We start from the raw sequence: 13,176 nt of genomic DNA on the forward strand, positions 1-13,176 counted from the left end.
ATTCTTCTCTAGTGTAATAAATATCAAAAGCCAGTATAATACATACCGCACATCACCACTTCAGCGCATGTTGTGGAAAACTGCATGTCGTCACCTCCCTGGTGTTGGACACAATATTGCCTTTGAAGCTCGAGTTCTGAGTCACTGTATGAGAGATCTGAAAGCTACTTGTACAGAGAGCTAATTTTAATAGTCATTTGAGGCAAGCAACAGAACTCCTGTTGAAGATTAATGTGGCCATCTGAGGGAAACAGAGATCTAGAGATCCATAGCCACAAGCCTGAAGATTAATGCGGCCGTCTGAGGGAAACAAAAATCCATAGCCAGAAGCCTGAGGAAGGTCACCGAGCCTCTGGAAGACGGAAACAAAGATCCATAGCCACAAGGCTGAGGAAGGTCACCGAGCCTCTGGCAGGGTTTGAGATTATGCCGAAGAAATTTGTATGAAGCCATGGACGAAGCAGAGAGAGCCTCTATTTTCTCGCTGGATTTAAAGGACCTTAAAGGAGTACTGTGCAGCACCCACAGGAGAGTAGAGAAAGCCTCTGTTTTCTCTTCGGATTTAAAGGACCTTAAAGGAGTACTGCGCAACACCCACAGGAATCGATGTCGGCTAGCTTCTTTGCCGAAAGCACGAGAAATGGTGCACAAACCAAAAAAGGGCTTCATCTGTGCTTGAGATCGGCGGGAGGCCCGGTAGCTCTACTAGAAAATCAGCGTCCTTGAATGAAAATCGAACACAAACCAAAAAGGGCTTCATCCGTGCTTGAGATCGGTGGGAGGCCCGGTAGCTCTACTAGAAAATCGGCGTCCTTCAACGAAAATGGAATTTCGATCTTCAGAATAAAGAACATGAGAGAAAGCAGAGAAGCTGTCAAAGTTAAGAAAACGTACGTGGGTATGCAAAGTTTCTCTGTCACATCGAACATGGCGGTGCAGAAAAGATCAGTGATGAAAATGTACGTGGGTATGCAAAGTTTCTCTGTCACATCGAACATGGCGGTGCAGAAAAGATCAGTGATGAAAGTAGAGACTAGCTAGGCAGAGTCGAGGAGGGATCTCAGGCCAATTTCTACCGAACTTTTTGATTTGTCCATAATCTCAGCTAATCGAGTTTCGATTTTCATGTGTTCTGCATCTTCGATCTCCACCTCGTCCAGCGATAGCTGGAGAAAGGTGATGTCCAGAGACGCGGATGCCATGCCATCGGAGAAAGCAGGGCACTGATCTACAAAACTTCAATTCACTCAATAATACTTAATTGGAATAGCTAACGATAGGTTGTGTAAGTTTATTCAAAAACATTTCTTTGGAAATGTTTGTGTAGTTCTCTAACCAGGCGTGTTGAACAGAGCAACGAAACTCTGTGTTGAACAGAGCAGCAAAACTGAACAAAGGAGGTGGCAACTTTCCTAAAAATTGAAACAAGCGGCACTCACAAATATGCATGTCAAGTACGTGTATCACTTTCAATTAAAATTCAAAAAGTAATTAGAAGAATTTTTAACCTTTTATTTAATAAATTATAAATTATAATTAAAACTATGGCATTTGTTTATGGAAATTTAATTTACTAAATTCGTAGTCGGCATGTCTGATAACTATATTGATGCTACCGTGATGATAAATTTATCATGGAATAAAAAACATAAAACCATCCACCTTAACCAAGTCATACACACAATCACGCCAACCGATATTTAACATGGATTAGTAATAATATCTCTCATACATGAAGTATTATTATTATTCTGGAGTAGCCATTTCTTCTCAAACGTGGAGTTGAAATGATATATGAAAAGTCTTAACACTGTAAAATGCATATATTTTCCTAGGCGATTGCGTTTAGGGACGGAACCATCACGCGGAATTAAATTTTCAAGCTATGTAAGAACCACTTTCTCTGATCATTGAAGGACCAGAATGCGGTGGGTCCCTTCGCTATGGAGGAGAGGGATTCTTTCTTCCTCATAGCATGTAAGAGTGAGGGGGCATTTGATTACGGCAGGGACTATCGGATCGGCTGCAATGTGAGGGGGCATTTGCTTACGGCACGGACTATCGGCTGCAATATTTGTCTTGTTTATCTTATTTTTACCTAAAACATCAAAAAAAAAAATTATTTATTTTTAAAATAAATATATAATCCTACAATATAGTTGAATAAATGTTTTTCTAAACTTCATCCATAAATATATTGTTAATGATTTTTTTCATTATTTCACTTCTCAACAATCTAAAACCCAAAATTGATTTTATAAATAAATAATTAAATACCATGTCCGAAAAATTGATTTTTTATAAATAAATAATTAAATATCATGTTCCCGCTTTTGGATGGAGCTTTAGTGATTCTTCCACAGAAAGGAAGCTTATATCCCTTTTCTAAACCCCATGCAGAAATTCCAATTATAATAGGTATAGCGGTATCTCAATTTACCTTAATTGCAGATGAATTCACCATGAAGCATAGTTACCAAATTCGGTCATACTGGCTGAAAAAATTCGAAGCATAGTTACCAAATTTGGCCATACTGGCTGAAAAAATTCGAAAATTCGGTTGTTCGATTCGATTCGTCGAACAATTCGCTGATTCGAAGTTCGGTAAGGGAGAACAGTGCCGATTGCAATGAAATTATGTAACGTAAATTAGACGGCGAGTGATTTATATGGCCAAGTTTTGAATGAAATTCTTTATATATATGTAAACTTATGGTTTATGATTTATAAATAGTCTAGGGCTTATGAGATATACCCAGAGCTACACAATAGGTTAACCAGAGAACGAATTTTTGTAAAGCAAAATATTGATACATGTTATATTTTTAGTTTATAAATTAATAATTGGTATGAGAGATATATCTATTCAAGGTTAAATAAAAATTTTGTAAAGCAAAATACTGATATATGTTATATTTTTAATTTATAGATTAAAAATTGGTATGAGAGATATATCTATTCAGGTTAAATAAAAGGAATTTAATTTTTTAGTTAACTATTAATTAGTAATTTATATTTTGAAAAAATGTTTCACTCTATTGTAAAATGTATAATGTGAAATTTGTATGTTTCATTATTATGTAACTGATATAGAAATTTTAATTTCTATTAATATTATATTATATAATTTATAAGAGTGATCATGGTTAGCTCAATTGGTTCCCGAATTAAAACATATATTTAAATAATTATAATAGGTAGATTTAAAAAAAAGGGTGTGTATTAAAATTTAGGTAATCAATTTTTTTTTCTTGCACCTAATTGAATTCGAACTCAAGTTCGAATTTGATAAATATGCTCTAACAATAGGTGAGTATATTAATTTCTCAACTCTGAGGTTCTGAATCGGATCATTTACCTAGGTTAATCGGGTTTTGAACACTTGATGCCACCCAGCAGCTGAAATCATCAAGTGATTTTGACAATTGCATAATTTTTTACAATTTTTTTGTAATCTATAAAATAAAAATACAATCCATCAACCAAATATGATTCGTGTAGAATCGAGCGAAGTTCGAAATATGGAGAATTAATGAAACAAACGATGAAATTGAAAATCATTACTATTTATTTGTACACCATAATTATAATTTCAACTTTCAAACGCAAAAGTCGTCGCGGCAGACTTCTACGCACTGGATCCGGATCTGAAGAGTAAGCAGACCTAAGAAAAGTAGCAATGACTAACACAACGGGAGATATTTTATCAAACAAACGCTGAAATTCAAAATCTATGACTATTTATTTGTACACCATCATCATTATAATTTCAACTTTCCAACGCAAAAGTCGTCGTGGTGACTTTTACTCGTTGGCGCGGTTTATTCCACTCTATTTATACTTATAAGGTGCAATGCTGACTAAAACGCTGTCGTAATATCTCTACCGGGCTCACAACCGCTGTTTGCAGTTTTCTTCAGAGAAGGCGCGTATCGATACGTTGTTGAATTCAGCCAATTCACAACCCTCTGGTCCACGTTCAAAGATGTTGCCAGTGCTCTCAGGGGAATATGAAATAAAGCTTCGCTGCTCGTCTGAAGTCATATCATCAAAAACAATATGATATGATATAATCAATAACCATCTGAAATATATTGTAGCTAAACATATAATTGGTGCAGGGAAGAAGGCATACCAAAGTTCCGGGATTTTCACTGTTAAGTGCCGAAAAATACTCAGCTTCCACGCTTCCAACGTTGAGTTCAAAATGGAGTACACCTCTGGGAAATACGGTAATGTCCCCCGGGTAAAGAATATCAATGTGTGACGCACCTATAGAAAATCAATTTGAGTACTGATCATCAGATTACATACATTTCATGGATGGCATGGTGTTGTTACTATGAAAAGAAAGGAAATGTGTTCACATTAACATAATTACCAGTGGTGTCAACGAAGCCAACTTGAAGGGGTCCGCCATACAAAAGAGAAAGAACTTCTGTAGCTCTTGGATGTGTATGGGGAAGGTTACTTCCACAGGGAACCATTTTAAACCTCACAATAGATAGCCCTTGTGTACTATAAAATCATTTAACACCATTAATTACGTATTATCAAAACCTATGTAGGCCACCATACAAACAAAATATTGTGCATCTACAAGCAAACAGTATGTGAATATATTACCGGACTGCAGGAAAGTTTTGAGGATTGGTTGCAGCTCGAATCCCTCCAGTATCGCTAGTAACGTCTCCATTCTGGAAAATGTCACGTAGAGTGAAGGTACTCAATCCCGTCTCAAAATCTCTAACGGGATCCGGATCTGCCGAGTAAGCAAACCTAAGAAAAGTAGCAAAGACTAACACAATTGAAATTAGTACTGGACTCGCCTTCATCTCGCAAGAAAGGAAACGATAACAGTAATTAAGTATGAAAATGTGCTCAGAAACGAAACGATGTATTATTATTCGACTTGCTTGTTCAGATGTATACCTGCGTAATGTGTATTTATAGGCCTGAACCTTGAAATTGTCCTCCTCAATTTCTCAATGACACCATTGTTTAGAATATCTCTAAATGCCAATGCCAGCAACTACTTTTATTAAAACACAAAATCACTGTCGATTATGCATGCAAAACCAACTATTGCTATTGAAACTTTCGCATTTGCTTGACGACACCGTATTTTAGAAATCGTGAATGAGACGGGTACAAATATGTGACGTGTGATGAAGAAGATGTTCACGAATTAGTTAGTTCACCACCAATGAAGATTTTTATAATAGAGGGAGTTCAGCTTCTTACTAGTTTACTTGGTCATCATATAATTAGTTCATCATATAATTAGTTCACAAGTAATGAAGATGTTTATAATAGAGGGAGTTTAACTTCTTACTGATTTACTTGGTCATCATGTAATTAGTTCACAAGTAATGAAGATGCTTATAATAGAGGGAGTTTAACTTCTTTACTGGTTTACCTGGTCACGATGTGCCTGATAAAGATGTTTATAAAATAAATTTGTAATTTTTATACCATTCTATAAATAATGCAGTTATGAAAATGTTTATAACGCAGGGATTTAGACTTAGTCACTCTTAGTCACTGATGCATCAGGACTTTAGATTGTTACTACTTTATTTATTTATGCAATGTTTTAATTTTATGTTGTACGCTTTCATAGTATTAAATATTATATATAAATATTTTTGTTTTTATAAATGTAATTTTTTTTAAGTATTTAAATATTTTAAATTTTTAAATATATGTATTTTTAGAATTATTTGTGTATAAATATGTCTTGATATTGGTTATTTTGTTTCTTAGAGGAGTTTACTAGGTTTGGTTTGTGATAATCATATGTGATACTAAGTTATGTTTTTATGGAAAGCCAATTGTTTTGTACTGATCCATGTGGTATGTGGTATGCGGTAGGATCAAGTAATTCATGTTTTTTTTCCAATTCACTTTCTCTCTTTTTTATAGTTTAGTCTAGTCTTTTTTTCGACTTTGAAAATTGATGAGCTGGATTATGGGGAAAGCTTGTATCACTACCAAGCATTCAAACCATAGTATGATCACCCAAGTGCCACATTGATAGGGTTAAAGTGTGGTGAAATGTCTTTTGAGGTTGTTCCAAGTGGATATGTAGTTAATATGACAAGCCTTTCAATAGGTCATTCATTTAATGCAGAGTACAATGAAGCAATCAAAGGAACTATCTTGAAGGTGTTTCTACCACCCAACTATAATGGTGTTCTCCTCTCAAATGCTCCTCCCTCTATTGTTTTTTCACCCCTTTTGGATCTACAAGAAGACAACAACACGTTCAAGAAATATCTGCTAATTGTGGATTTTGATCTCTCTATAGGCCCCAAGCCTAGTAAAAGTTGTATAAGAGTGAAGCCTAGGAAGGTCATAATGGTGGAAAAAAAGGACGTGAGGTTTGAATAAATTCCTTCTCTAGTGAGCAAAGCTCTGGTTGGTATATTTTGTGACAAATGTGTCATTGACGCTACATTGAAGAACTAATTATTTTCCTCACGGGTGTTGATGCTAGGGTATTCTCCTACATTCACAATTTAGTCAAAGGATTGCTTTACTTCCTGTTAAATTCAAGGCAAGATTGTTAGAAAATTCTAAAAAATTACTAGTCATTAGATCCCTTTGGATTAATTTTGCAATTGTGGACAATAGACTTCCAACCTCTCAAGGTTCTTGTAGTTGTTCAACAAGTGTGGGATATTCTACTAGGCCTCCCCTTTCTTTTTTGGTCTGAAGCTACCTTGAAAGAAATCGAAGACAAGTTAGGTTGATTCGTGGGTCTTAACCCAAATTAGGATTCAAGGCCAGATAGAAGGTGGACTTGGGTCCTAGTCAAAGTGGACTACGAGAGAGTTTATTGAAAGATATTGATATGATATGTAATGTCCTTTTAGGGTTCTAGAAAGTTCACTATTATAAGTTTCCCTTTGGTTGCTTCAGTTTTCATGATGTCAAATACTTTTAGACCAGTCTTTGTAGGTGGTTCCCATGGCAAGATTTAGAAGAAAAAGGAGTGGGTTAAGATTAAGAATGACTTTGTCTCATAGGTTTCAAATGTGCCTTCCTTAGTTCTTAAGGCTACAAAATATGTTTTCTCTACAACTCTAATTGTTGATCAAGCAGCAAAGGCATCAGATGCGAACAAGTTCTCCTTTCTCTTTCATTCTCCATTTATCAATGTTTTTCCTACAAATGGAAAGAAGCATGTGGTTTATGTTCCCCTATTGTTGTTTTAGTCTTAGGTGGGCACCAGATAAACACCTATTTCAACCTCTCTAAATCCTATTTTTTCTCCTATGGATTCATTGGAGGGAAGAACGGGTATCCCTATCCCTTGTCACTTTGGACAAGGTCTCTCTCCCACAAATTTCCAATGTCGTTCGGTCCAAGGTTAGGTTAAAATAAGATTACTTATTCAAAGGTGTTCTAGACCTCGATTCTCCTCTACCTAACCTTATGGGGTAAAAATCCCATTTTCTAAAAATGTAGCAAGACACGATGCATGATACGAAGAAAGGGAAGTATGCAACTAGTTCTTTTGGAGTAGGAAAATCTCTCATTCAAGTTCCACCATGATTTTTCTATCATTCAATGCTCATGGGGTTAAGGGGTATCCATGAGAAAATATCCATCAAAAGGACCATTTGAAACGTGTTAACGCTGTTGGAAATCTCTAAACTAAGGAGATCTCCCCGATATGAAGTCCCAATTAGACCCCACACCATTTGGTGTAGGAGTCCCATCTGGTATCAAGGCATGTTTGCCAACTCCTTAAAGATCTGGCTTGGCTCTAGCTTTCAGCACAGGAGAGTGATGCAATGGTATCTTCGAACAACAAGGTGAGTGTGCCTAGTGAGTGTGCAACACAACTATGTCTAGGTTCTCTTATTGCAAAAGGGGGGAGAAAAATGAGCCTCTATGTGAGAGGTAATAGTACTAGCCAGGAAGCGACACGCATGAACTAGAAGGATCTGTCTAACATCCAGCGGAATAGTCCACAGAGGATTCAATGGTTGTTGCAACTAATGAATAAGGAGAGATTAGTTTAACATCCAACGGAATAGTCCAAAGTGAATGTGACAGTCATTATAATCGATAAGCAAGGTAAGGTTTGCCTAGTATCCTGTGAAATACTCCACAAGAATGAGACAACAATAACAACCATTATAACCATTACAACACATTCTCAACAAGATAAGCACTAAAATAACTAAAATAGTTCAACTATCTTAGTACTTGTGAAAGCAAACATGAAATACAAACGTCCACATAATAGTATTACAAACATTCATGAGTCATGCATGAAGAATGTGTTGGCCTTAAAAGGCTTCTATTATTGAGTAAAAAATCCAACACACATATTCACATTGTACATCACTAGCCCCAGTAGTGGGACATTGGATCCAGTCCTTGATCCTCAAAGAGCTAGTTGATATCTCTAACACCTTGCGAGACAAGCCAAGGTGAAAATTCCTTTGCTCATACAATGAGGGGGTATATATAACCAAGGGTGATGCTTCCCCCTTGTGAGTCTTTGACTACCCTCATGATTTTTCAACTCCCTATGACTTTTCAACTTACATGACTCTTCATATTCTTCTGTGTCCATTAGACTTTTACTTTACAATACATTTGATTTACAATATACATGGACCACAATAGTGATGTCACATATGACATCTCACGAAACGACTTTACATGACACTGATGATGTGAACTGCCTTGATGATGTGACAATGTCAAGTCACTATTGCTGCTGAGTGATGGATGTGTTCTTGGATATGCTTGTCTTCTCCTCCGCATAGATTGATGATACAGGGTCTTCAATGGTCTTCGATCTTTAAAAGTAGTTGAAAACTTGCATCCCTTTTCTTTCTCTTGGTAGGTCCACTCGTTTGTTCAACTACAAATGAGTCTTTAGGCATACTTCGCTCCTTCTCCTCTTCATCCTCTCACCATGACTTGATAGTGTACCTCTTCCTGCAATTCACTCATGATGGGACAACATGAATCCGAAAACTCCCTACGCTAAGATGGTGCATTATTATACATGAGTTGAGCTTGGGACAAGTCATAGGCTAGGAGGCAGGACTCAGTAACTACGGATTGCGTAATTCCAGTTGATAGGGAGAGGGATTGATTACTGAGACTGCATAGAGCGTAGCTCAGGGTTGTCTGAGGAAATTTTCAGCATAGTCCTCACTAGGGAAAAGAATTGCGAAGTTTCCACTGGGAGTCAGAATTGTGCAGTTCATGCCATCAATGGATGATGCAGGATGAGGCCATAAGGGGTCATCTTTGTGTAGTTTTCAAAGGCAAGGAGGATTGGGTAGCAGAGAGGCCTGGAGGACAAATATGCACAGTTCTTGAGGGAAATGAACTTAGACTAAGGGAAGGCACTTGGAGACACCTCTATGCAGTTCTAGAGGCCAAGGGAGGTTGGGTTCTCTGTGCATTACGAGGTTCCAACAGGCAAGGGGAAAATCTTGAGGATTGACAGTGAGAATTGGACATTTCAAGTCAGACAGGGAGGAACTGTTGCACAATTCTCTGGGTTAAGGAAGGTTGTTGAGCTCTGGAATTGCGCAATGCAACTACTCTAGAGAGCAGTGACTACGCACTGTGCAGTTTCAGACAGCAAGGTCATAACACTGAGGGCGAAGACTACATAGTGTGCAGTTTAGTCAGGGTTTGGTGTAGTTGAGTTGCTTGGTTGGGAATATTTCGGAAAAATGGATAAGTGCAGGAGGAAGATAGACTTGCGATGAACTTGAAATGTGATCACACACTTAGGATAGTTCGAAAACATGACAACATAGACCAACAGGGTAACAAACAAATAATTACACTCTGTGTGATCGTCTCACGACAATAAGCAACAAGTGAGACAATTGAGATAGGCTTTAGGATGATTGTGACAATACTTATGCGATAATTCTCAAGACTTTGTGTATGAGTGCAACAGGTGCTTACATGACTAGGAAAACTCGTATACACAAAGACCAACCTTCGAAACCACCATAAGAGGATCGCAACATTACATATCAGTCAAATATGCCAAAAGATTACAGTTAACCCAACATGCAAAGGGGAATGAAACACTTAGAGAAAACACATGAAATGACTTTCAATGTTTGTATCCATACATGTCATTGAAGACATAATGATATGACAACGATAAGTCATCATTCATACTACACTGAGAGGTGTATTTCAACTTTGTGAGATGCGCTTTGTTTTCCGTACCTACCCTCCAAAGGGTTATGAATGAGATGGAGCTTTCATGCAGTACTGGTCTCTGATCTTTTATCATACCTCAAGGTTCCTTAGTCTTCTTATCTAATGATTACCTTTTCTCTTCAGATCCTTAAGTATCATCTACGATGTCCTCCTTCTTAATCTTTTTCTTAATCATCTTTCCATAACCCAGTAGAATTCCTATATCAGTAATCCACTCATGAAAAGATGACATAAGTCTAATAAACCTCTAGTCTAAGATGTTGCATGATAATCCATTGACTGAGCCGGAACTGATATAAGGTCAGGGGGGAGAAGGCTCAGTGACTGGGTTCGACTGAGGGATAAGGCTACACAGTGCCCACTGATAGAAAGATATGTGGAGTGCCTACTAAGGGTCAAATTTGTGTAGTTCAAACAGGCAGTGGTTGTTGCTGGGTGAAGCCTTGATGGAAAAATATGTGCAGTTTTTAGAGACAAGGGGGATTGGGATCCAGAGAGGCACGGGGGACAAATATGCACAATTATTAAGGGAAATGAGCTATGGACGAGGGAAGGCCACTGGTGGTAGCCTTTGTGCAAATTTGGATGTCAGGGATGTTAGGCTTTCTGCGCATTGCATAGTTCTAACAGGCAAGGAAAAATCTTGAGGGTTGCAGATGCGAAGTGCACAGTTTAAGAAGGCTGGATGAGGCTAGGTTGCTGGGAATCCTCCAAAATTTGGCTAAGTGTGGGATCAATGGAACCAATGCGAGCAATGATAGAACTTTAATGTTACCACACACTTGGACACTTAGTGATACAACATAGATCATCCAGAACATATGAAAACATACTTCGCTTAATGAAAAAACCTTCGTGGCAGTTTACAACAAGTGCGGCTCCGATGATAGACTTTGCGAGGATGATGACGAAAATTGTGTAATAGCATGTGAAACTTTGGAAATGAGTGCAAAACATGTCTACATGATGGGAACAACTCATTTTCACAAATATTTCCCCTTGAAGCAAACCAAAACTTCCCTTTGCCTGACAATCGATAAGTCCCACGCCCGAAGATGACACTTTTTATATAAAGATAAAAGAGTGAGCGATTATGTAAGAGCCCTATCCTAGGGTCTTCTAACAGATCTAATTTCTTCTGAAATTAAATGCGGTAAGAGGAGATAACTTACTTACTTATACAACTTTTAAAAAAATAAAATTTTATCATTTACATTATAATCAACATAAATTAAGGTGAATATTTCATTCCAATAAACTTTACAAGAGTAGTCTATGGAGGAATACCTGTACCAGTGGCTGATGGAGATACCTTTGTCCTGCTGCTCCTGCTGAACGAAGCCCTCCTTCTAATCCTAGGGTCTGTACCAGTGGTTGATGGAGATACCTTTGTCCTGTTGCTCCTACTGAATGCTCCTCTAGATGGACCCAACCAGATTTACCTCCTAGCCAACTAGAAAATAATCCCTAGCCTACGAAACCTGCACAGGTTCCCTAGCCCTCTGAACCCAAGTCCAACTAGATGTAGGGTGTGTGTCCAAGATGAAAGATCCAAACCAAGATAACAATACTTCCATCCTCCCAACAACCCAAGAAACCTCCATAGGTTCCTAAGGTCTCCAAACACACAACAAGTCCAAACAATCACAACCAACCTCCCCCCAACCCCCTAAGGAAGACCCCCCCCTCCCTTTTTATACCCTTCTCCCCTTCTCCTCCTCAACCACCTCTCATTAATGTCATTAACTTCTCATCCATCCTTACAGTTGACTTCTCTTCTCCCAAGTAAAGTTGAGAGTACATTTGGAAATGTGACATGAATATAAAATTGGGAATTTAATGGGAAAGGACCATGTCTTCTCCCAAGTAAATCTGAAAAGTACATTTGGGAATGTGAGATGAATATATATATTGATGAAATGGAGAGGACTATGTCTTCTCCCAAATAAATTTGAGGGTACATTGGGGAATGTGAGATGTAATTACATGGAGAGGACCATGTCTTCACCCTAGTAAATGTGAGGGTACATTGGGGGATGTGAAATGAATATATATATTAATAATGAGTTGGAGAGGACCATGTCTTCTCCTTAGTATATGTGAGGGTACATTGGGGAAAGTGAGATGTACTTACATGGAGAGGACCATGTCTTCTCCCTAGTGAATGTGAGGGTACATTGGGGAATGTGAGATGAATACATATATTATTTGAAATAATGGAAGGAGACCATATCCTACCTAAGATTCAATTTGAGAAAGTAATTTGGGAATTTGAATAATAGAAAACATGAATTTTATATTAGACCAATATTTCTCAATATTCTCAGATAATGTAAACATTAATAAAATTTGCAAGATAAGATTTAAGTGGGGCATTACATACACCCTTCCTTCAGAAAACTTCATCTCGAAGTTAGAATGAAAATATACAAGGAGTTTAAAAGCATAGCAAATCATAGAGAGTTATAACAATAAAATTTGATAAGTCAGACAGTGACATTACTTCCCATCAAGAGTCTCCAACTGATCTACATCCTCCTATCCATCCTGACCTACTTCTATCCCCACCCTATCCGTCCTCTATTGCTTTATAAATGGCAATGACCATACTAACCACTAATAAAACTGACATGGTGGAAGCGTCGAATATATCGACCTAACTTCCCTAGCAGGCAACTGGCAATCGTCATCACACGTCTAGGGGAGCGTGTACACCACTTCCCTCCCACGATTCCAGGTTTCAGAGGATACACGGTAGGAAATGCTTCCACCCCTCCTTCAGAACTAGGGTCAATGCCCTAACACGGACCACACTACAGAGCTGGTTTGACTTGTCATCTAATAATCCAGTTAGGTCGTCTTGCCACCTGTCATTTGCATTTTACTCGTGTCATAAGAGTGCATATCAATTAGATACCAAATGTAATAGAACAATGTACATTGTACCTTTTG

At 37.8% G+C, this 13,176-nt stretch overlaps 1 protein-coding gene across 1 annotated transcript; it reads right to left on the minus strand.

The window, feature by feature from the left end:
* Positions 1-3,624: 3,624 nt before the first annotated feature.
* Positions 3,625-4,906, minus strand: LOC149164664 (germin-like protein subfamily 1 member 7). The gene is made up of 4 exons (XM_089430954.1): positions 4,627-4,906; positions 4,382-4,518; positions 4,136-4,272; positions 3,625-4,034 (listed from the first exon to the last, which is right to left on the minus strand). Exons 1-4 carry the CDS (start codon positions 4,833-4,835, stop codon positions 3,861-3,863), a joined length of 657 nt encoding a protein of 218 aa, XP_089287080.1. The 5' UTR covers positions 4,836-4,906; the 3' UTR covers positions 3,625-3,860.
* Between the last annotated feature and the right edge of the window lie 8,270 nt (positions 4,907-13,176).

The sequence above is a fragment of the Pinus tabuliformis genome, chromosome 5_1 (assembly GCF_031772625.1).
Source record: "Pinus tabuliformis cultivar Carrire ecotype Pingquan chromosome 5_1, CPIR1, whole genome shotgun sequence".
Lineage (NCBI taxonomy): Eukaryota > Viridiplantae > Streptophyta > Pinopsida > Pinales > Pinaceae > Pinus > Pinus tabuliformis.